The 26,590-nt window shown below is 34.0% G+C and overlaps 1 protein-coding gene across 1 annotated transcript in view; it reads right to left on the reverse strand.

Annotated features, from left to right (window-relative positions):
• The window catches only part of LOC105508429 (exocyst complex component 1), a 37,468-nt gene extending 21,025 nt beyond the window's left edge, over window positions 1-16,443 (reverse strand). The window contains exons 1-6 of the mRNA XM_011937288.1: window positions 16,249-16,443; window positions 13,518-13,745; window positions 13,182-13,314; window positions 12,462-12,571; window positions 6,292-6,441; window positions 353-458 (exon numbers count right to left, since the gene is read on the reverse strand). Coding sequence (XP_011792678.1) covers window positions 353-458; window positions 6,292-6,441; window positions 12,462-12,571; window positions 13,182-13,314; window positions 13,518-13,745; window positions 16,249-16,332 — 811 coding nt within the window. The 5' untranslated portion in view covers window positions 16,333-16,443. The remainder of the gene's footprint in view (window positions 1-352; window positions 459-6,291; window positions 6,442-12,461; window positions 12,572-13,181; window positions 13,315-13,517; window positions 13,746-16,248) is intronic.
• Window positions 16,444-26,590: the final 10,147 nt, after the last annotated feature.

The raw sequence follows: 26,590 nt of genomic DNA on the forward strand, positions 1-26,590 counted from the left end.
GAATCAGTTAAATTGAACTCCCAACATCTATCTCTCAGTCTAGTACTTTCTCTACTTGACTGCACTTCATTTTCTCACCAACTCATGTTCCTATGAATATATATATTTGATTATAGCATCAATACACAATTGCTGTCAGTCACATACTGCAGAATTTTAATTAGTAAAGAAAATTTACAGATATACATATTTGTTCTATGAAACAGCTATAAATCAAGCCAGTGTTTTAGACCTCTTTTTTCATAAATTCTACTGGATCTACCTCCACCTTGCATAAGAAGTCTTAGAATTATTTGTTATAAATAAAACCATTTTTAATAGGAAGATAATGAACTGACATGCCTAAGCTTACCAAACTTCTTGCTTTCTTTAGTTGTGCCAGTCATCTTGATCTTTGCAACTTCAAAGAAATCTTTGATTTCTCTTTCATATAGTCGGGATAAATAATCCATGTAATTCTTAAAATAAAAGTAATATGTACTTCTTATTAATAAAATACATATAACAATTTCAGTTTTTCAATTCCCCAAGTCCTTCATGCTTGTTTTAAATTTCGTGGTCCAAAACTTTGATGTATTTCACAGGATATAAAAATAGGTTATTTTCTGTCTTAAAAAACAATTGAATAGGCATTGTAACATTAACAATTTACAAAAATATGAAGTCAAACATAACCACATTTATATTTTCATTTTTCTATATTACCTTTTGCATATTTTAAATACCACTGTAATCATACTATACAGAATATCTAAATCAGAACAATCACGTTTCTCCAGTCTCACATTTTAATGACAGCACAGTATTCAGTTTTGTTAGTGTAGCACCATTAAGTAAAACTAAAACTTAAATTAAATAAAACTAAAACTTAAAAATAGCTTTAAAACAGCAAAAAGATGTGTCAACTGACATTATCCCTACCAAGTTTCAAGGCAAAAGTCTTGTCACATCAGTGACTGCCCTAACACAGGACAATGAAGTGGTTTCCTTGTTTTGCTATGACAGACAATGTTATAATAAGCTTTTTACCTCTAATGAACTATTTCTTTGAAATAATTTCTTAAGGATGGAATTACAGGGTCAAAAAGTATGGGAATCTTAATTGCTCTTCTTCTGTATTGCCATGTTGTTTTAAAAACAGACTAATAATAAATAGTGCCAATGGCACTTAAGAATATTTAGTTTCACTGATCCTCTGTCAGCTTGGGGTATTACTCCAAAATAGGTATTTTCCATTAAGAATTTAATTAGTATATCTTACAGTTTTCAAAATTAAGTAATAAATTTTCTTAAAACAGATTTAATTCTCGCTTAAATAAACACATCTATCCTTTGGCATACAAAAATCATTTCTTCATCATTTGTACTTATTATCACATAAAAATATACTCTCAAGAAGAGTTCCTCAACAGTGGGAGACTGTATATTTTTCCAAGTATGAAGTTAAATGCCACACATAGAATTTGACTAAATTTAAATAAACCCATAGCAGAAAAGTTGTACCTAGCTATTCTTTTAAGTTTATCATAAAATCTAAGCTTCAACTTCCTATATTATTTCAAATTAATATGTCCATTTTTAGAATATGTTTACCTGCTTTAAAGATCAGGTATACCTTCCAAAAGGTACATGTTGTATAAATATTTTTATATTGATTCACAGTTTACCATTGATTGTCTTAAAATATTTCATAGATGTATCCTTATAAAATAGCATTTGGACCAAACATAATACAGATCCTGTCCTTTTTCAATTTGTAGGCCATACACATTTTTCATATAATCTCTGTAAGAACACTTAGTCAATTGGGCAATTCTTTCCCATGATCTTTGTATAACTTTAAAAGCAAATATAAATTAGAATTCCTATTTCATTGGGATGTATTACTTTTTCAGTGGGATTCAAACGACTTAGATACCTTTTTTCCTGGCACTCAACAGAACTCACTGATAGGAAAGACCACAGGAAGGTTTTACTATATCAGTGTCTCCCGAAAACTCTACGATGCTAGCCTGGGCAACATGGCGAAACCCTGTACCTACAGAAAGTACAAAATTAGCCGGGAGTGGTGGCACATGCCTGTAGTCCCAGCTACTCAGGAGGCTGAGGTAGGAGGATTGCTTGAGCCCAGGAGGTTGAGACTGCAGTGAGCTATGATGACATCACTGCATTCCAGCCTGGGTGACAGAGGGAGACCCTGTTTAAAAAACAAAAACAAAAACAAAACAAAACACAACAAACAAAACAAAATCCTAAAGTATGTTTTAAATTTTAAGATGGTACTTTGGAACGTTAGCTCGCCATCTTTTCTACTGGCTCTGATTTTTTTTTCCTTTCACGTGCCTCAGCTTCTCTGGCTCTCTGATTAAATCTGCCTTTCCTCCCAGCAACCCTTGCCTCTAGTGTTTGGCTTTTGAGTAGTAAGCAGTGGAACCTGGGCCCACTGTAGGGTCTTTCAGAGACCTCCATGGTTTACTTTTTCTTTTTACAATGTGAAAGGAAAATAAATCTTGGGGCCCCAAAATCACTAAGCTAAAGGGAAAAGTCAAGCTGGGAACTGCTTGGGCAAACCTGTCTCCCTTTCTATTCAAAGTCATTCTTCTGCTCACTGAGATAAATGCATATCTGATTGGCTCCTTTGGAGAGGCTAATCAGAAACTCAAAGGAATGTAACCATTTGTTGCTTACCTACCTATGACCTAGAAGCCCCCTCCGCGCTTTGTCGTCCCACCTTTGCTTTGAGTTGTTTGGCCTTTCCAGACCAAACCAATGTTCATTGACATATACTGATCGATGTCTCATGTCTCCCTAAAATGTATAAAGTTTAACCAAGCTGTGCTCAGACCACCTTGGGCACATGTCGTCAGGACCTTCTGAGGCTGTGTCATGGACGCGCGTCCTTAACTTTGGCAAAATAAACTTCCTAAATTGACTGAGATCTGTCTCAGACTGGGGTTCGCAACAATAAGACAAATTCTACAAATGTAAAACTGAAGGGGAGAGAAGACATGTGAGTCATCTTCAAGTACGACTGCCAATCTCAGGAGGCTATTAGCAGAGGAAAACTCCTTTCCTACCCAAGCATGGATGGACCATCTCTACTAACTGCCCTACATGTATGACCCAGAGTTGCAGATAGGGGTAGCAGTCCTGGGAGGAGGAAATGTGGGCAGTCCAAGCTACACCTATTTTCTGTATACCAAAAAATGGGGCTTTGCTTAGATTCAGCCTCAGTACAGTTAGAGGCAGTGGCTAGTGATTCTTATTCCCAAAGAATTTTGAACAAGTTTTTTCTGTTCCTGCCAAAAAGTGTGAGCTGTGTAAACCTAACCAAGTGCAAATAGCTTTCTGAATTATGATTTCTTACTATAGAAACACTGATTTGTCTGTTTCCTTCGTTTTTCTTTCATTCCTTCCTTCCTTCTTCCTTTTTAAGTAAAACTCCTGTTTTTGACAACTCTTCAGCAACCAAATTAGATGATGAGGTAAAAATACATAATCTGTCAAAAGCTCAAATCACAGGATGATACAACATTCCTGAGAAAAAGTCAATTTCATTTAAAAAGCTCATTAGTACTGTCAATCAAAAATAAACTCTGAGCAGAGAATGATTCACAAATCATTACTAGGTTGGCTATAATCTTGTTTCTTCACTTTAAATTACATTCATGAATACTGCATTATATATAAAGATAGGGCAATAATACTCACTGGGAACACAATTAGGCAAAAAGCTTATTGATTACTTATTTGAGTATTCACTAGGGGACAAAGCACTTGTTGGCACAAAACTCTTAAGGAAATATAATTTATGTTTAATTATTCAGAATATTAATCCTCCTAAAACTTCAAAAGGCAAAGAATTCCAGTAATGTAAATTTTTTCCTTAAGATATCTCCAAATCAGAATTCTGTTGAATGAAAACAAGACAAAACAAAATATAACACAACAGTGGAGATGTATAATGCTTAATATACTAATTCTGAGGAACTAAAATAATCTCACCTAAAATAGCTAGCCAGATAAGAAGTATATAAGCACCTCAGGAGACTTTTTTTTTTTTAAAGCATTTTAAAAATTATAATTTAAAGATATTATTTATTTTACTAAGGTTTATATCCTTTTTCTTACGATCTCTGTTTAGAAGTGCAAGAGCCAGACTTGACTTTAAATGGGCAAAGGCACTTCAAGAGAAAATACATGAAAACTGATACATAAAAATGTCCTACTGTCAAATATGTCAACACAAATGCATGGATAGGAATATATAATTTGCTTCCTTTTTACTATCACACTTCTCATAAATCTCTTCCTAACCCTTCTGCTTTCTTCTGAAGCATGAATCTAAGATACCAGATAGAAGTTGCTTTTACACTAGCAATTCCAATATTCTCATTCCACAGAGACAAAACATACCATTCCTTTCAATTCTAGAACATCTTTTAAGGCCACATTGTCCATATAATTATTAATTATTAACACAGCTTATGCATTAGATTTATTTTTAAACTTCAAATTCACAAAAATTTACAGATAAAAGATTTTAGATGTTTCTCAGAGTATTTCAGAATTTTAATAAAATGGATCTTCAGCCAGGACTATCTAGAATACTATTAGCTATTTATGTAGTTGACTAGATAGGTGGGAATTCTTTAGCTCTGTTTTTTTTAAAAAGGGACATGATGTCCAATTTCTAAACTAAAAGTCAACAGCATAAATGCCAGAAAAGTACTGTCCCTATGGCTTCCTGCTACAATGGCTATTAAATCTAAGTCAGGCCATGTCATTCCATGGCTCAAAGTCCACCATCTCCCCTCCCTACTGTGTAATGTCACGCACAGTAAAAGACAAATCCTTACATGGTCCAGAATCCCTTCCAGATCCACCCTGCGCCCACCAGGGTCTGTTCCTGGCTCACAATGCTCCTACCACACTGGCCTCCCTGCTCTGCAAGCACACCAGGAACGCTCTGCCTTAGGGCACTTGCACTGTGCCTGGAAAGCTCTCCTCTGGAAATCCTTATCCCATACCCTTCTCCCAGTCCTGGCATTCCCTGCTTTATTTTCTCTAGAGCACTCAGCAGCACCTTTTAACATACTATACAGTTAACATTTTTGTCTGTCTGTCTCCTCTAGAATACGTACTCTGAGAAGGCAAGTATTTGCCTGTTTCCTTCAATGCTGTATCTCTCAGTGCTTACAAGTGTTAGCACGTAATAGGTGCTCAACTCATTTATCAATTGAATATATGAATAAATGACTTTGCTCTTCCCCAAGTGCAGAATTTTAGTCAGTAGTATTGTTCTAAACTCCAAGCCCAGCAAGTTTGGCATCAGTCTGTTCCTTCTGTTGTTGGAGTCTCTCTTTTGGTTTATATTCTCTATTCCCAACACTATCTTCCTGGCTCAACACTTCATTTCATCTGAATTATTACTTTAGGTTCTTAATTAAATTTCCCTCATCTAATCTTTTCCCATGCTTGAGGAATGCTGGAGGTCCCTATAGCTCATCTTTTTCAACGTAATTTCTCACTGCCCTAGAATAGGAAATTTCTGCTTCGGTCACACTTAACCTCATTGTCCTAGGACAAGCGTATATTTTTCCCACCTTTGTCTGCACATCTCTCTCCCCATCCCTGGAATGCCCTTCCTCTTATTTCTGGTTTATTTAATTGCACTCATTATTTAAACTCAACTGAAGTTCAATATCGTCCATGAAGTTTCCCCCACGGCCTCGAGACAGGGATTTTCCTTGTCTATACTGCCACACACTAAAAATTCATTTCCAGTTTAGTGTTTAATTTTTTGCTGATTGTTTTATGCATGATTATTCCCAGTCAGATTTAAAGCTCATTAGGGTAGATGCTTATTAGGTAGGCCCCAGGTGCCTGGAATAGTGGAATGCTTGCTTAATAAAGAGGCACTTTATATTTCCTTAACAGAACAGATTATAAATCCACAGAGGGCAAATACCTCACTTATAATCCTCATACTTCCTTGTTTCTATACTGCACATAAAGAAACTCAGGAAATAAGCATAACATTTAACTAAATTGACTGATGCTTCAGGCTACAGTATGGCTTAATATTTTTCCATACTGAAGTTTAAAATTTAGCTCTCCTTTATCCAAGTAAATAAAATGAATGTTATCACTGGTAGACAGCACTGACTAATTTTCTGCTTTGCTAAGAATGTATTGCAGTATTTTAAATTTGGGGAACTGAACACATGACCTCTTGATTCTAAAAGATAATGCTCTATTCTCAGTGAGTAAGTGACGGCAAATCCATACCTTTGTTAGTCCTTCATATTTTCCATAATCTGTACTCTTTAGCCACTCCATCAGCTTGGCATATCGGAGCAAATCTCTATGAAATGGATGATGGTTGGGTAAAGTCAGTTCAATAGAGTGTTGAGCAAGAGTCGAACTCTGATCATGACCCTAAAGTGAGTAAATAAGTAAATAAATATAATCGACAGTACAAAGACATATTGTTACAATAAAAAGTCTAAACAATGACCAAAATGTGGCCAAGCCAAACCAATAAGACATAGAAAAATAAAAACAATTAAGAATAGAATACAGAAAAATAAAAAGCAAATACTTAGACAACTTTTATATCCTGTGTCTATCAAATGAACATTACCACAAGATAATCATAAACACGCAAAAATGGCACTCTGATAAATCAACTACTCATTCCGTCTTCTAAAGGAATGAAGATGGAACGTTTTAATGAAGCTTCTCTCTCTCATACCATATTTCACAATTTACCAAGCAAATGACCTTCTTGATATAGCTTAAGAAACACAAATAGAGAAATCATTCAAAACAGTCTACACTTATGATATTCCCATTAGAGTTTATAATATTTAAAACAACAGATTAAAAAAACGTAGACTATAAAGTCTTAGAGCTTGGAATTGGAAGCTTGGTCATCTGAGTCTTACTTCTGTCTTGGAGCAGATTCAAACTGAAAATACAATTTCCCTACAACAAGCAAAAGGCAAAACAAGACAGATTTATTTGATGTAATTTTCACTCAATCTAATTTGCCTAAATAGTCAGAAGTTATTTGTCAACATTTTGTGAAAATTTTATTAAAATTACACAGACTGCTGGAGTTTTGGAACTAGTTAACTCATTTCCTGGTAAGGTTACCTAAAGCAAATTATGAATGTGTATTATACTCGTTGGTATACATTAGCTTAATAAGCATCCTGAATTTAAAGAATTTAAATTCTTTTAAGTTGAAAGGGATTTCTTTCACCTAATTTATATACTTTACTATATACACAAAATAACCTAGTGGTTATGAATTTTTAAAAAATTTCTTTTAAATACAGAGTATTCAGAAAGAAACATTTCTGGCCTAGAGGAATGAGGAGTTCCCTGGTAACTGAGAAAGAAAGACCGGAAGTGTAAGACATGACAAGTACAAAAACCCACATCATTATCCATGTTCCTTCTTCATAAACGTTTTCAAATCAGTCTGTTGGAAAATTTTCTTCATGTGTGAATACATCCCCAATTTAAAATGGAAATTAAAAAGAAAAAAGGAAGGACCCATTGTACATAAATTACATACAAAATGGTAGAAAATAACCAATATACTTCTCAGATTCATCTTACTGATATCTACTTAGGTTAACTTGGGAAACCGAACTAGAGATGTCAGAAAAATATCACAAAATGAGACTGACCAGTTCAAAACAACAAGAACTAGAACACGGGCAACAGAAGTTCACAGCTACCACAGATGTTACACACAAGGTGTATCAATAGGTCCATAATCCCTTTCTGTAATTCTGACATCCAAAAAGCTCTGAAAACTCAGACTAAGCTTGGCACCAAAACAATTTTGATGGTAAAATGTGACCTGAACTGACATGGGCCTATTTATAGTGTTTAGAGTGACTATTCATATTTTTTGTTGCAAAAACATGTGCTTAGAGTGATTATATAATATACAGCATATATACTGTATTGCTTTTCTAAAATCTGAAAAATTCAAAAACCCACCTGACCCCAAGAATTCTGGATAACAGAACATGAACCTATGCGGATGTTCTTCTATGGGTGGCTACCTGAATATAAAACAATCACATCTTTCAAAAGAATCAAGAAGGACTAAGAGCTAAAGTGTTGAAGAATGGAACAATTCTATATATTTAGAATGCCTGGGCCACCACATCTTTTCTGCAAAGGCTAACAATAAAGATGAACAAAATTAATAATATTAAATAAAATACACAGGTATTACCACTGGACTATTATCTACTTCTATGTTGCCAAAGGTCAATAAAAACATTCTATTACAGAAATGTTTTTTAACCAACATGTCAGAAGGATAATCAGGATTCTACAGCATCACATGTATTAGATACTAGGCGGATATAGATATTATAGTTTTAGGTCTACAAATGTCTCCAAATTGTTTTATTTTTAAAAAATTTATTTTTATTTTTATTAATAGAGATGGGGTCTCACTATGTTGCCCAGGTTGCCCTCAAACTCTTGAGCTCAAGTTATCCGCCCACCTCAGCCTCCCGAAGTGCTAGAATTCCAAGTGTGAGCCACTGTGCCTGGTCTAAACTGTGTGCCTTAATTGGTCACGCTGATTAAAGGGGAAGAATATTTGACAGACTTGTATCATACAAATGTTTCTGTTTACCAAATAGTTTTTATTAGTAACAATGTATCATTATCCAAAACAATCTTCCTCATTAATTTTTCTCAATGATTCAAGACTCAAAATTACTGTCTATGTTCTTCTACTGCTGTTTACTCAGGCACAAATGTCAATTAACTTGTTCAAGGTAACCCAGATAGGAGGTAGGAGAGTCAGGATTTGGAACCCAGGAAGTTTGGCTCTAGTGTCTGCGCTCTTAAGCACTTTGCTAAAGTGACTTTTTAAAAGAAATGATACATTGGGGTCAAAGTTTGAATACATTTTCAAGATTTGGAATTCTTTCTTTCCGTTATGACATACTTATTCTTGTTTTCTTAAAAATCTGAGCAAAGTTCGAACAAACCTCACAAAAATGAATCTTAATCACAAGTCTTTCTAAGCTTTTAACCAGAGATCATCAATCTATGTTTACAAAAATGTGACATATGCTTAAGGAAACAATTTTGTAAAAGAAATTGAATATTGGTGGTCTACAATACAAGTTTTATTTTATTATAGCTTGCTTCTGTATATGTATGTTGAAAGAAAAATTTCTAAACCTAAGCATATGGTAAAAAGTTCCACAACTTCAGTTTTTTTCCTGGTTGTACTTTTAGTTCAGAGCATTTCAGTTCATTTTCATTTTCTCTAAGTTATGTGCATAATCAGTCTCATCATGTTGCTAAAGGCAAAAGTAGATAAAATCATGAGGTCTCTGTAGAACCAAAGGGGGAAACAAAAGGCAAAGAGTAGTTATCAAAATAAATCGTTCAAGAAACAACCAAAACCATTTTTTAAATGACATATTCTTTATGCAAATATTTCCTGAATTTCATTAGCCTTAATTGGACTGTCTGTTTTCAATATCATAATCCTAATTAGCGTAACTGGCAAAATTTTCATACCTGATCTTTCTAGATACACAAATCCCCAGTAAATGTAAAAATTATGGGCAAGAGCCTATAATTTCAATGGAAGTTGAGTGTGTAAGATCTGAAAGATCTAAAAGAAGCTAACTAATCTTTATGTAACATTACTCTCATACTGTATTACAGTGAGTATTATATTAAAATACACTTCAAGTTTCACTAAAGTATAGATAACACAGAAGTATTAACAGGAAAGCTGCATCACAGATAGCATGCTCTGAATCAGTGATTCCCAAATGCAAGATGTTTTTCCTGGCCTATAGCAATAAGAAAAAGTACAATGAAAGAAGTGAGTCCTTCATAAAGGTAAACGTGCTAATTTTTGAAATCTGAAAGGAAATTCTTATTCTTTTAGTGCCAAAATGTCATTTTAAAATGAAAAGATAATGAAAGTGGATAACAGTATTTCTTTTTCAAGGTCTTTATTTGGTAAAATAAAAAAATTGGTGATTTGGTCAGTCAGTCTCCAAATTTTATTTCTTTTAGTTTTACTAATTTGTGAATTTTAAAAAGACTGAGAATCAGTGCTTTGAAATTTCTGTTATATTGTGAACAGATTATTTTCACTGGATTCTTCAGTACAATATTTGTAAATGTTATAACTATACATTTGCTATAAACTGTATTGCATGGACTCAGTTCAAGTCCTACCTTATCTGCGATTCCTTCCATATCTGACTCCTTAAATTATCAATAAACTCACTTTTGATTAAACCTTTTTAGCACTTACAGTCTACAGTTCTACAATTAGTAATATATTACACACATTGCTAATGTATATTAGTCTTAACTCCTTACAAAGAGTAAGTACATTAGTTTTAACTCCTTCTTACAAGCATCTTGAGGGTACGAACTATTTCTTATTCTCACATATGGTAGACAGTGAGTACATAATAAGCATACAATGAAAATTTTGTGATTGCCAAAGAGGTGTACCATATTATTTTAATCAACTTTCCCAGCTTGTGCCCCTACCAGGAATAGACATACCCATGTTTCTCAACAATTTTGCTAGGTGACCTGATGCCCTGAATGCAACACTAAGAAAATCTCTTTCTTATGCGTGGGATATCTTCTTCCACCTTTGTTGGCACATCCTAGGTTGTCACAGCATTCTGGTTTTTAACATGCATCATTCACATGTAATAACACATATTAGCTTTTCAGAAACGGGAAGCATTCATTTTTAATGAAGCCATTAGTTGACAAGGCAAGAAGCAAAATCAAAAATAACTGCAGGTTACAATAAACAGTTAAGGGTACAGAAAAGACTCTTGTTTATTGGCTGGTATTTTCAATACTATCTACAAATGTGGATAACATAATTGTCAACAGCGTCATTTTTACAAACTAAGGAACTGTATAGGAATAGATGTTATTGTAGTAATTACCTAAGAAAAACACGAATTAGTAGTTCCTATGTGACGTCTAAGCTTACTTTTTTCTTGACACTTTTCAGGTCAAGTGGAATGTTAAGGGAATTTCTCTGATTTCCCCTTATACTGTGCTTTTAGTTAGGTGGTCTTCCTTTATGCTCCCACAGTCTCACCACCATAACATTTATCCCTCTTGAGTATATTATTTGTTTGTCTCCCTTCTCTAGACTGTGAACTACTTGAGGACAGGACTGGTCTCTCATTTATCCCAAGTCAATTTCTGGTATGTACCTCAATTACCTGGCAATACTAAATAAATGAAGGAGTAATATTACTATTATTACTAAATGAAGGAGTAATACTACTATTTATCACTAAATAAATGAAGTGAGTGAAAAAATGACAGAAAGAAAAGCAAGCAGAATGAGATTAAATGCGTTTTTGGCCCTAATAGTCTCTACTATGGGACATTTAAAAACTGCTACGAATGTGGTTAACAAGTAGCTTAAATCAGTAAGTTATAATCTGTAAAGATTCTGCTGCTGTTAAGTTTAGCAAACTCTATAGAAAAAAAAAAAACAAAAAACAGAATCAGAGAAGCTTGAGCCAAATTTGATGTACTCACAGGAACCGAAAGAAAGTAGGACCTGTTATAGAGTTGAAGGAGGGCCTGAGTAAACTAATTGGAAATAAAATATAGTAAATACAATTGTTTTAGAATATTGCAAAGTGAAAATAAAGTAAAAATCCACTGTTTTCAGGCAGTATTTCTTGATGAACAAGATATCCCCCCAATTTTTTTTCATTCAGTAACTCTAATAAAATAAAAGGGACTTTTAAAAGAGATGAAAAAATAAGAAACCTAATTTATTACATTAGATATTAAAATGGCTTTTATTCAAATCCCCCAAAGGTACTCTTAATATTATTAATAACAATATTATTACCACACTCTTAATTATAACATCCTTCTCCATATAGAAATATAGGCAAAGCATTTATATGAAGATTAGATCAACTGAAATTTACGGTTGAGCTATAGTCATTTTCTTAACAAGCATACTATGTTCTAAGTACATAGAACTTACAAAACATTTAAAACACTGAATCAAGCCCTGAGTCTCACCTCAAAATATTGAAAAATAAAACAGGTCCAATAGTAAACATCTAACAAGTTTGGACTTACTTTTATAAATAAAAATATCTAAGTAGTATATGCAATTAATATGCACAGTTATTTGATTTCTAGAATCAGAGAGCATCAGCTGAAGGGCACTAGACTGTCTACTGAGAGGCAGCTGAGGCCCAAAATACATCTATGAGCAAAGAGGCACCTATTTCAAAATATTAAAATCAAATATGTGAAGTAATTGACTTTAATTGACCCCAATTAAACATATTAACCTTTTTGTGGAAATGTAAGGTTAAGATAATACATAAATAAGCTATAGGAACATGCTCGTCTTAATAATAAAATAAAATTACCTGTTGAACAAAAACATTGTTGAGGTGACTCGCCAGTCTCCGGGCAAAAAGCTCTCGCAAATCACTGAATCGCTGCTGTTGTTGTTTGACTGCCAGAAGCATGTCATGGCCTGATACAGAATGACATTTTGTGACCAGTTTAATAGGTAAAAAGATTTCCTTGATTCTAAAGTTTTGAATAACCCCTAAGTTGTATGGGTGTATTCATTTACTTGATAAAAGTTAAGCAGGAGAAAAATGGGACTGCACAGTGGTTCTCAAAGTGTGGTCTTGCCTCACCATCGCCTGGGAACTGTTAGAAATGTGGATTCTAAAGCCTCAGCCCAGATCTGCTGAATCTGGGGCTGGGGACAGGCAATCTATGTTTTTAACAAGACCTCTAGGGATTCTGAAGGACACTCAAGTTTTAAAATCATTGCCTAGAAAAACCTTACGCTCTCTGGTCTAACCAAAGCACCTACTTTCTGCTGGGTTCTGTGGATAGTACTAAATAAAGATCATGGTGTTGACTATAGTCATTGAGGTCAACTAGAAGGAGGAACTGAAGTAAAAATGTTCCTAGTATCAAGAGAAATAAGTGGGAAATCAGTGAAACTTGAATAGCTAATAATGTAACCCTAAACCACGTGTCTCACGTATTTCTTGTCAAAATCTTTATAACAAGTTACAGGCTTAGTCTCAGATTCTTGGTCACACTTTTGTCATTTCTAATGAACATACCTGGTCGAAGAGCTACATTCATGCACTGCAGAAGGGCATCAGCAGCATTGGTGCACGCCTCAATGCCTCTGGAAGAAGCAAGATCTCCTTCCTGAAGGGCCTTTATATGACCTTTGGCCAAGTCCATGTGATTCTAGGATATATGCAAACATACCATTTGCATGTGTAATTCTGGGAAATTTACAGGCAAGATGCTACTCAATCCTATCATTACGTCTTTGGAATTAATTTAAATCCTGTTCTCATAAGGAAATTAGAAAATGTTTACAAATGGGTTTTATATATCATCACTAGTTTTTGTTGTTGTTGTTAGTGGTAATTTATGATCATACTTACCACAAGGAACTCTATCTCAGATAGGAGTTTTACATTATTAGTGTTACTAAGATGAATTAGGTGGTTGCTTTCAGAGATCTGATCCATTTGTTCTTTTACACTTTGGAGCATTTCCTCATAACTGCTCAGTTTCAATTCAATCTGATCTACCTCCTTTAGAGCCTCATCTAGCAATTTCATCAAGATGTTGACTTGTTTTTCAGATGCCATGATTGACTGGATGTTAGCCTACAAAGTTAAAGACCAAAACAAGCAAACAAAAAACACAACATTTCATGTTATTTAAGTGTGTAAAAGAATAAAGGTGAAATGTTGCTAAATTTCCTTTAAAGTAGAGTAACAAAAATTGATATATACCTATACATCTACTTTAGTTTATCACTTTATGTTCTTCCATGTTTTACACAGTATTTCATGCAGGTACACTTGCCTCTTTATCAATGTTAAATTGATACACATGCCTTAGGATTTTATATTTCCACAGACTGCACAAGTAAGGTTCCAGAATGCACAAGTACGATGCCAGAATGTATCATCAGTAATGGCACATTCTCATTTCTATACATTTAGGAGGCATTAGGCCATGTTATCTCTAACATTTCCTCCAATTCTACCAGCTAGAAATTTTCTTAACATCTATGTGAAACACTAAATAAAAGCATAATCACCTATGTGATATCTTAGTTGAGAAAGCAGCAGTGGTATACTAGACTCCAAAGGATACATGAAACTAATTTATAACTGTAGTATGAAGGGAACTAGCAACAGGACGTAGAAGAGCATACGGCCGATAGACAGCTCCTTCTATCATCTTTTTTTCTTTTCTCTTTCATTTGCAACTCTGTTTTTCTTCTTCCCCAGGCAAAGCAGTAACAAACCATCACCCCCTTCTCACTATTTTCTAAATGATTCTAACTACTGATTCTGAATTCCCTGAAATAAGGAAACTGCCAAATCCAAAATTAAACTGCAAAGCAATATGCTGACTTGGAACATATATACAATATTAATTAGAACAAAAAATATAAATCACTAAGCCATATTAAAAAGGCAAGTAACACAGTATGATGAAAAACCTGGACCAGAAATTTAAAGAATATCATTGTACAGCTGATGTTGTGGTTTCACACATTATTTATACACTATTCACAGTAAATAAAATGTAAGTACAATACAACTTTAAGAGTCAGCAGGGCTCAGAAGCCACTGACATCTCTTAAGTAACAGAGCTGGGGTTTGAATCTGCCCAGGATAATTTCTTTCTTAACATCTTAAAATCATTTCTAGGCTATGCTTTCAGTGAGTTCTGTAAACTTGTAAGCTTGGACTATTTATATAATCTCTCTGGGCCTGAGTCAGACCCCATAACTTCTGTACCTTTCATGTATATAACACTAAAATTTAAGTCTTTAAAATGTTCCTTATCAGCCGGGCGCGGTGGCTCAAACCTGTAATCCCAGCACTTTGGGAGGCCGAGACGGGCGGATCACGAGGTCAGGAGATCGAGACCATCCTGGCTAACACGGTGAAACCCCGTCTCTACTAAAAAATACAAAAAACTAGCCGGGCGAGGTGGCGGGCGCCTGTAGTCCCAGCTACTCGGGAGGCTGAGGCAGGAGAATGGCTACTCGGGAGGCTGAGGCAGGAGAATGGCGTAAACCCAGGAGGCGGAGCTTGCAGTGAGCTGAGATCTGGCCATTGCACTCCAGCCTGGGCGACAGAGCAAGACTCCATCTCAAAAAAAAAAAAAAAAAAATGTTCCTTATCCTCTGAGGGATTTCTTAAATGCTTACCTTTTCTTAAAACCAGAACAAACCCAAATGATTTTAGATTATTCTAGCATAAGAGATGTTGTGCATTTGATTTTTTTGTTTTGTTCTGTTTTGTTTTGTTTTGAGACGGTGTCACTCTGTCACCCAGGCTGGAGTGCAGTGGCACGATTTCAGTTCACAGCAACCTCTGTCTTCCAGGTTCAAGCGATTCTTATACCTCAGCCTCCCAAGTAGCTTGCCACCATGTCTAGCTAATTTTTTTTTTTTTTTTTTAGTAGAGATGGGGTTTTGTCGTGTTGGCCAGGCTTGTATCGAATTCCTGACCTCAGGTGATCTGCTCACCTCAGACTCCCAAAGCGTTGAGATTATAGCTGTGAGTCACTGCACCCAGCAGGTGCTGTGCATTTGAATTACACTCAGAAACTGCATACAAAACAAAAAGCTGTATTCTAAAACATTTTAGCAGAGAAGTCACAGATCTCTTTCTCTGGCTCTCCTGTTTTCACCACACTCACTCCACTCTTCTTTGGTAAATGATTCACATATTTCAGCCACATTTCTCTCTTTATACTTCATCCCTATTTTTTTCAAACCACACACACACACACACACACACACACAAATGTTATTCTTTGGCACTGAACTATTCTGACATGTTTCAGAGGCTGAGTGAATCAACTCCCAAGATGTTCTCTGGCCTACGTTTTACTTCATCACTTCATATCAAGAACCTCCCCAAATCCAGAATCTCAGCCAACTGTCTTCATTGGCTTAATAGGAATAGTTCATCTTTTGAACAAGAACAGTAAAAGACTGATGGTAGCTGGTAATGTGCTTATAGATAAAGATGGCAATAACACACTATAAAGGCTTAAATGCTGAGGTAGCACCATATGAACATCATTAGCCTTCTCAATCCACTATATATCACTTATTCATAGATTTCAAGAAAGTCTTACCCCATCTAGCACCTGCAGTTCTCTGGACAATTTTTCTGCAAAGGCTTCTGCATTCGAGATTGCATATTCACAGCCTTCCATCATTATTTCAATATCCTGTTCTTCTCTTGCATTTAACTCTTGGTATTCATCTACTACTTCTTCATCACCTCCTGTCACACTCTGATTTTCTCCACTTGGAACAGATTCTTAAAGAGGGTAAAAATTCAAAGTAAAATAGTCAAAAAAGTAGAAAAGACTATAACATAATACATAGAGCTAGGTATAGTTATAAACACAGGTCACATTTAGCAGCTGAAAAAGAGGAAAGAATGATTCAAACCATATGAAAAAATCAAACTTTATTTTTATAAATTTCGTATGTTAATGAAATAAAGTCTTAAAAAATAAATAAAAAGCATGCAGTGTAATGCACTAACTTACAAGTGTTAAAACAGGCTTTCACCACAATTTCCCAAAATACAATTAAGCTAAAATGTAAAAACAAAACACAAAAACCGGTGGAAACAAATCTAAACATTTTTTCACACCTGATGTGGCTGTTGCTCTAACAAAACAATGACTATGAATTTAGTACACACAAAAACAATTTTCTTTCCTTTTATTCCCAGGTGAAATTTTTCTTTTGTTACTTTCATCTTTGGTATGTATATTTTTGCCAAATAATTTTTAATTAAAATGAAAAATGCATCTATAATCCATAATTTATTTTGGTCACTAGAATATTAACTGAATTTTCCATTTCTTTGTTTAAAAAAATTTCACAGGCATTGATAACATTTCTAAAGATAAGTTACAGAAGCTTTCTCAATAACTCTAATGTAAGAGCAACAACAACATGGCTGTTTGAAATTATAAAAAGTTAAACAGGCTTCAAGCTTTATAACAAAAGACCAAGAGGTCAAATTTGAAATGCTTTCTAGATGTTTCAGTTTATTTTTTTTTGGAGGAAATACACTAGCATGTGAACCCTGTATATAAAGCTTGAGGTTAGGAGAGGTAAAATGAAAGAAATCATTTTTAACTCCTAAGATGTTATTTTACCACTCTTAAATAAAGTTGGCAATTTCACAGACTTAATGGGGCATGATTTAAATTACAAACTCTGGATGCTTTTAGTATTCATTATTTTATAGGAAAATGAATATTTACATTCAGCATGACCTGAAATACGTTAATTTGTCCCAGAACAAAAACCAGCTAATTTGAAGTAACACAAGATTTGCTCTTAAGAATGATAATAAATTAGGCAGATTTAGATAACATCCCATAAAAAAAAGAAGACTAAAACTTTTGGTACAGGCAATTACAGATTTCAGTATATAAGTTTCTTAGAGAGATATTACCAAACTCCTTGTACTTTCAATGAGTCCATTTAGTTCACTGCCGAAAAAGTTCCACTGTCACGTGTGACCGCTTATTAGCCACTAGGGGGCAGGGACTGCCCAAATCATTCTGTACAGGTCCTTAAACAAGTAGACTTAAACAAATACTTTACATGATTATAATTAACTGCTTCAGAAGTATTTTCTAATGATATGTCCTTTGAAAGCCAATAATAAACACTATCATTAATTTTATTACTATGTAGATTTTAAAAATAAATTTGTCCCAGTACATAATTTCATAAAATATACAACCAACGGTATACAACAATGGCAACTAATAAAAACATATGGAATAGAAGAAGAAAAGGTGTTACGCACCTTCTGTAACTTTAGGCAGTTCTGGAGAGTAAAAAGGTATGAAAAAAGCAGAGGAAAGTAAGCAAAGAATATTAGCTGGGTAGAAAAGTAAACAGACTTAAATTTTTAAAATACTACCCATATCTCATTTGAACTTCATGTTAAATTAAAGTTCAAAAGACAGCCAAATCAACTACAAAGTGGAAAGATCCATAAGAAGCTAAATTTGCAGTGTTCATTCTTCTTATTCACTTTCTGATAGTGACTACAAATATATTTATCTTTCTATTTTCTCTTAGTCTTTTAAGAAACAGTACTAACTAATCCTTAGAGGAGAAACCTGGGAAACTAATCATTTCCTGGGGATTATATTTAGGTCAGTTGTGACTCATGCATTTAGTCTAGTTATATTACTCAAGGCCTGAAAGCTTCACCCAGACACTCCCTCACAAAGGATTAGTCACAAAACACGGTAAGAAAAGACAAGATTGAGGCAAGTAAAAAATCACACAAAATAACAATTCAAGCTGGCATTTCAGGATTCAAGTCAAAGTTTTTTTTTCTTAAAAAAAAGCTGGTTGCAAGTAAAAGAATGCAAAAGAAGGCCAAATAAAAGCTTCACTCTACTTCAACTGCTGAAAAGTCCTCTTTTACAAACCTTATTCTGCTGAGAAGCCCCATTATTTAACTTACATATTCAATTGTCAACAATAAAAACTACCAAGTTGCCACTGCTAGCATTTATAATCAAAACAGTCTTACTTAACTATTGAGCTCTTAAATGGGGGTGGTAATAATTTTTTATTTCTTTTCTAACATCACCCAAAACTTACAGACATTTTTTTTTAAATGGGAATTAAAGGCTGTGATTTCAAGGTCCATAAAACAAGTTTGTAGACATTAATAAAGCTACTCCCTGAACTCCACTAAACCAAAGCAAGAGTTATTGATGTATAGCAAGTGATTTTCAAAACGAGATCCTTAAGGATCTTTCCAGTATTCTTAAAATCAATCTCGATTAGGGTTAATGTTTGCAAACATGAACATGTCTACACTCTTGTTTTATGGCCTGAAAAATTAAATATCTTTTTTTTTTATGTTAGACACTTCATTTTCAAAAACAGTACTACTCTTCTCACTGATTTTGGTAATATTTCTTAATGAGACAGATCCAGGTAGGTTATGTATTTTTCTATATGATTGTCCTGAAATATACTGGTTTCAAATCATCTTACACAATAAATAACATCTGGAAATGCATAATATTTGAAGACAGAACAGCAAGCTTGTGAATCACTGAATCACTGACTCATCAGAATGTTCAACCCTGAAATGGTAAAAAAATAAAAGCCATTCAAAGCAAATTAAACCACAATTCAAGGCATGAAAAGTTACCATAAATTTCTTGAAGGTCATTCCGTCAACACACTCAATTACCAAGATGTTGGGGACTAGTGCAGGTGAGATGGCAACTCTGGGGATTCCTACATAAGACCAGCACTACTGGTGCCTGACAGATGTGAGACTTGTCTCTGCCAGTGCCAAGCATCAAGCCTAAAATCAGCAGCAGGCTCACTAATTACTAAGTGCTATCTTACAATGTTTATATCTTTAGGAAAGAAATTTTAAAAGTAGAGAAAATCTTATTGTATATTTTCACTAATTAATGGCAGAGTTTTTGTCTTATAACACAAAATGATGCACAGTAACATTCCTGAAGATATACTGATCAAAAATATTCTAATAAACTTCATGTCTAAGGATTTTATACTGGTAACATAATAGCAGCTAATATTTACCGAGCACTTACTATGTACCTGGCACTGTTCTTACTATGTTCATATATTAAGTAATTTAATCCTCATAACAAGCCTATGAGGTACATACTATTATTATCTCTAGTTCTGAGATAAGGGAAACCGAAACATAGAGAGTAAGTATCAATGCAAAGTCATATAGCTAGTTAGTGGCAAAGCCAGGATTTGAATCCAAGAAGTCTGACTCCAGAGCTATGTTCTTAACCACTACATCTACCCTCTGTACGAAAATACTGCTACAAGGATATTTGTCCCAGAGCTGTTTAAAAGAAGCAAGGATTGGAAAATTAAAAATAAATGATTAGTTAAATAACATGGTATATCCATATAATGGAATACTGTGGTGCTACTGAAAATAACGCTGGGGTAAGTATTCAGTAACATGAAAAATGTTCATGATGCATACATGAAAAAGTACGTTAAAAAATGTAATGTAAATTTCTTTATCTTAAAAAGGTGTTTACGCACAGGAAAAAGACTAGACAAATATCTAACAAAGTGCTAATAGTAGTTATTGCTGAAGAATAAGTGGTTTTTATTTATTTATCATAATGTATTAATATTCTACAATAAAGCGTAATTTCTGCAATAAGAGAAATTATTTTAAAGTTCTTTTACAATAAGATAATTCAGTATTCTAATTAACTTGAATGATGTCAAAAGAAAAAATTATAATAAAAAGCCTTATTGATGTATACGTTAAAATTTATCCATTGTGTTCACTTGAGTTATCTAATCATTCTCAGAATCCTTTGTAGCAGGAAACAAGTGATTGTGCTCTTTATTCAAAGGACTGGATAAAAGCTGAGAAATTTCAAGGTAATCTGTCTATTATAATCCTTGGAATCATAAAATTTTATCCTGGAAAGTATTTTATATTTCTAGCCTACAGACTGTACCACAGGATAATGTATCACTAATCTCAAATTCCCTGGACACGAAATACTAAGGTTTAGATCTGTCCTACATAAGTTTCCAAATTTACAGGAATTTCACAAATACATGTGAATAAACATTAGTTCCGTGAGTTAGGGAGACTGTCTTGTGCTGAGTAATAAATAAATCATTTAATGTTTGACTGAAGGACTGTGAACATAGTGCTTGATAGAAAGCAAAAACATATTTCAAGATTTATTCTTTAAGATAAATGGGAATGAGGAATTAGGATGATGTAAGTTGAGTTCATTTTCTTTCCTTTCTAATTCAAATACATTTTGCTAAATCCAGCACCTGTTTTAGGTCTCTGGATTTGGTGAAAGGCACGCTTACATTTAAGTCCTGGTGATAACTTCCTGTTTCCACCAGTTCTGCATTGCATATGTTGTGACTGTTCCTTTCTTTCTGACCCAAGTGTATCCAATATTGATATCCTGTATAATATCACTCAGGTAAGGTATTTGATTGTTTTTAAGAGAATTTTAGTTAAGATTTGGAGGTTATGGCTAGGGATTGTATAGTCAAAAATTAGATCATTTAAAAATGAATAATAGCCAGCTTTACTAGTAGAGCTCCACTGTATATACAGCCCTCTCCCTCATCTTCAGCCTCCTGTCTCATTCCACAGAGCACTGGCATGCCCCCTTGACAGGCTCCTGTTCATTTACTATACATAGTAATTTACCCTTCTTTTTGTTTTACTCTTGCTCATCCAGACCACTCTCTATTCCACAAGGGCAAGGTCCTTTAAAATGTTTTTTCCTAAAAACATTTCATCTGTTGTGAGGTCCTAAAAATATCTTAAAATCCTAAAATCTGCTTTAAGAAGAAATTGCTCTCTTGGTCATATTTGTTTCTTTCTTTTATATATAATAATATACACTATTACTACTTCAATGCACATCAGCTATTGTTTTACTTTAGTAAATAAAAAACCCATTAAAAGGATTTTCTAAGTTCAAGCGTATCTTCATTTCTTTTTTCATAACACTAATTCCCAATAGGTCTTGAGATGTGCTTCTGGAACTTACTCTACTACGGGGATACTCAGAAATATGAGCCTCAGGATGGAGAAAGAATATTGTAGTTAAAAGAATTAAGAATGTTCGTGTATTATTTCAGTTTGGAACATTTACATAATTTGTGTTATTTAAATAGCAAACTACATTCTAATTTGCTTTTATATTTTAGATGTTTGGATAACCATAGGCATGGCATTAATGGAGACGTAGAATGCAAGAAGGAAGCAGTATTTCCTTTAACAAGTTTTGTGCCCTAATCCTTGGACTCTGGTAAATTACCCAGAGAGTCATTGTTACTTTACCTCTTATTAACTTCCCTTACAGAAAAAAAGTAAGTGCGATCCAGGTTTTAGTTGGAACTTGTGACTTTCTGGATAATTACTTTTTTGTAAATGGATGGGAAATATATTGACCATGCTTTGTGCTTTAAGGGTTATTTCATTCTTTAATTATTCCTTTGATAAAATAGGAAGGAGAGGTGCAGATTAGCCACCCAAGGCTAATGCTTCTGCTATTGAAAGCAGAGAGCTCAAAAGAAAACCTTTATTTACGTGAAAAGTTAGAACAGTTTATCCATGTTAAATAGACAGTGGTGAATGTTCCCAATATATTGGTGATGAGTCCGTCTTTGATAGTATCTCTTCATCTGATCTTCCTTCACTGTGGTGGGAGCTTCAGCTTCAGTGAAATGCACTGATCATTAAACACTCCACATTTCATATCTTAATCCTATTAGATGTATTATTTCTTATTTTAAAAAGGATTATCAAAATAATATTGATCTTCTAACTCTTCTCAATTGTAAAGTGCTTAGGCATTGATTGTTGAGTTATTTGGCAAATGTTTATCAAGCCTATACTTAATAAATATTAAACAAGCTGTCTACTTGGGGATATAATTGAATATAGGCTGTCTTCTACTTAGCTGATTAATATTGCTGCTTTCAGTTTCTACCTCTCCTTCTTCTTCTCTTGGAGGTTTTTGATTTGGGAGCATACTCAATTACTTTTTAAAAAAATCACTTGAAGCTACTTCACTAAGTAATATTACCATCCTAATGATATCTAGCATTTAATGTATACGTTCAGTGTACCAGGCACTATGCTATGTCCTTTGAGTGTATCTATCTCATGTAATTCTATCTCCCTGTAAAGCTGTGTTTTATCTCCATTTTATTGGTGGTGGCGGTGGTTGTTTTGACACAGGGCCTTGCTCTGTTGCCCAGGTTGGAGTACAGTGACTCACTATAGCCTTAATATCCTCGGCTCAAGCAATCTTCCCACCTCAGACTCCAGAGTAGCTGGGACTACAGATATGCACCACCATGCCCAGCTAATTAACAAATTTTTTTGTAGAGACAGGGTCTCACCATGTTGTCCAGGCTGGTCTCGAACTCCTAGGCTCAGGCAATTCTCCTGCCTCGGCCTCCCAAAGTGTTGGGATTATAGCCATGAGTCTCCATTTATTGTTGAGGAAACTGAGGGATTGTGAGGGCAAATCACTTGCCCAGGGTGACATGGATCATATATATTCTAGCTGGGATTCAATTTGCAAGCTGGCTGCCTTCAGAGCCTACACTTTTAATCATCATGCTAAGTTAGACACAGGAAATGATACCTTTCGTTTATGGGAACATGGTGATTGCCAACTCTGATGGATAAGGGCAAGATAAAACTGATGAGTGATTATACTGCAAATAATTATAGAGGGGAACCATCATGACCCCACCACTTACTGTCTGTGCTACTATTATCATGTCAGGAGGATACTAATGCTTACCCTTGAATTTGTGGTAAGTATTAAATGAAGTAATACATGTAGAGTGTTTAGTTCTTTGTCTGGAAATTGTAAAATAGGCAATAAAACTTAGCTTTTGTTATTATGATTGATTTAGAATGGTTAGCCTATGTATTCCTATTGTTGAAGGAAAAGATCAAGTCAACCCCTGCCCTCAGGCCCCTTTCCCGAAGATAATCTTAGGGCTCCAGGAGGTTAGGTTGCTTACCCTCTGCCCATGAGCTTCTCCTCCCAGGCGCCTTTCTAGAAGATAATCTTAGGGTCCAAGGAGGTTAGGTTGCTTACCCTCTGAGCTTCTTTGCCCCTGAGCTTCTTTGAAGAGCTAGAGTTAGAAGTATAGCAGCTCCCTTGAATCCAATCTCTTTTGGTTTTCACCTATCCTTTCGTATACTGAACCAGAGAGGATATTGCAATAAAATATCAGAAAATATTCAAAATGGAGAATAGATAAGGCTCCATCAAGGATACAAGACTATGTGAAATTAAACTTCTCAGAAAGATTTAGTGTCAATGGATCTCTCTTGTGCAATTGTCATTACTTACACTTTTGGTCTTATTGTTATTTTTGCTATTTGATGAAGCTAAAATTGTATCCATATTTCCTCTCTTGTTTGACTTGTAATTGGTTTATTCTATTTTATATTGTAATTTCTTAATGTAAGGACTAAATTATTTTATTTTCTTTCTAGTTTTTGTAGCCTTCAAGTTTTCATATAACAGCTTTTGTTGAACCCATTAGTATCTATACAAAATGTTTTAGACTAGAGAGAATGTAAATTCGTATTTTTACCCTTTCTGAATACATTTCTTAATTTTTATGGAGTAGTAATTTGTTCATTGAACATTTTAGTATTAATATGTCTTAATTTTATTTCTTTCCCCAACGCTTTACCATGCAAACTTCACATGTACAGAAGTTGAATATATGTTTTAATAACACGTGTATATCCCTTATCCCTTCATCCAGGCTCAACAATTGTTAACATATTTCAACACTAAGTGTCTATCCCACCTTCTCTTTCCCTTTATCTGCAATCTCTCCTGGAGTGTGTGTATAAAATTATTTGACTAAATTATTTAACATTAGATTGCAAACATCAGTACACTTCATCCCCAAATCTTTCAGAAGACATGTCTTGAGAACAAAGCCATTCTCATACATGACCAAAATAGCATTATCAAAACCAAGAAATTTAACATCAGTGAAATAGAAATAATATAAATAATGTTATATAATAATTCTTATACAAATTATAATTATCTCAACAATATTTTATAAGTGTAATTTTTATTTCAAATGAAATACATTATAATCAAAAAAGGTTGCTGTAAAATCTCAACTCTTTGAGCATGTTAAAGGGTACCGGTAACTTATTTTAAATTTTCTGTGGATATATGAAAATCTATATGCAAGTAACAAAGTTGTCTATAGTAAATATAGATTGTAGTCTTCCTTTTTTAACTTCATTATTTTCTTTCTTCTTTGTCTAATGTATCCATCGAGATTTTGAAGAAGAATTATATATTGAAATCTATCATTATAATTGTTTTCATACCAAGATTCTTTGAATTTCAAAAATCTTTTTATTAACTCCAAAATAGAAATTATTCTGTAAGTAGTCTCCATAAACCCTTCCACCCATCTTCAATGATTTTACCATTTTACCAATCTTACAGATTACCTTGTCCATTTGTTATGTAATATTGTAAAAGACATCTAAACTATCACGTTATTTTACCTGCAGATACTTTAATAGGACCTAGCCTAACAGATAATATGATGTAAGCTAGCAAATATTTTATGTGTGTATACATATACACACATGCTACAGTGCTATTAACAAACTTTACAAAATTAACAACTATTGCTAGTTGTTAATTAGTGGCTAGTCTCTAATTGTTTTCCTGCTTGTCTGAATCTATGTGTTTTTACAGTTGGTTTGTTCATGTAGTCTCCAAACAGGTCTACATGTTGCATGTCTCCTTTCTTTTCCTCTGTATTTTTTTTAATTCAGTTTTACTTGTTGAAAACTGCTTTTGTTACTAATTTGTAGAATGTTCCACATTCTAGATTTTCCTGCAGGCTTGCTCTTGATGACATTTAAACCATCCTCATTCACCCAGGTTTTATGTTTGATCATTACATCTAGATGTTTGATTAGATTTAGATATTTGTCTTTTACTTTTTCCAAGAATACTTCATTGGTGGCATTACATGCTTGCTATTATATACCGTCGGGAAACATACAATGTCAGATACAATCTGAATGTGGGATAAAGCCAGAATGTGGAACATTCTACAGTAAAAGAGAAGCTATAGGTGAGTTCAGGTGGTACCCACAGAAAAGATATAGGTGAATTCAGCTGGTTTCAATCTAATCAATTCTTTATAAAGTGTCCCACCAAATTTCACCTGATGATTTTGGACTCGATTAATAATCATTATCTAACCACATTGTTTTATTAGTGGTTTTAAAAGGGTGATTTTCTAAATGCAACATTTCTTCTGCATTTGTTAGCAAGACTTCCATAAAGAAGACTTTTCCTTTGTCAGTCATTTGATCACATGAATATTTGCAGCCTATTTGGTTTGTTCAGAAAAGTCAAGATATGCTTGATTCATTCTCTTTATCTATTTATTAAAAAGTATCTGTCCTCATTTTACCTCCAATGGTGAATTTCATACATTTTTCATAGTTTTGGTTTTATGTAAGTAGTTGATCTATTTACATACAGACTTTTAATTATACCATATTCTCAAATTATTCCTCTTAATTAGATGCATTTGTTTAGGTGAGGATATAGTCTCTGATCCTTGTACATCTGCAAATATTCTTTTTTTCCTTGCTGATAGTTGAAGGATATCTTTCCTACATAAAAGAATTTTGATTTCAGACTTATTCTCTTGGAAGTTTGTAGAAGTTTCTCTATCAGCTTTTAGAGTCTGATGTTGTAGATGAGGGATTGAATAACAGCCAAATTCTTTATTGTTTATAAGTCACTTGTGCTTTCCATTTGAAAGTTTTTAAGATTTCTTTCTTCTTTGTTCCAGGAGTTTAAATATCTTACTAGGATATTCCTACAT

This window comes from Colobus angolensis, unplaced genomic scaffold (assembly GCF_000951035.1).
Source record: "Colobus angolensis palliatus isolate OR3802 unplaced genomic scaffold, Cang.pa_1.0 Scaffold162, whole genome shotgun sequence".
Taxonomy (NCBI): Eukaryota; Metazoa; Chordata; class Mammalia; order Primates; family Cercopithecidae; genus Colobus; species Colobus angolensis.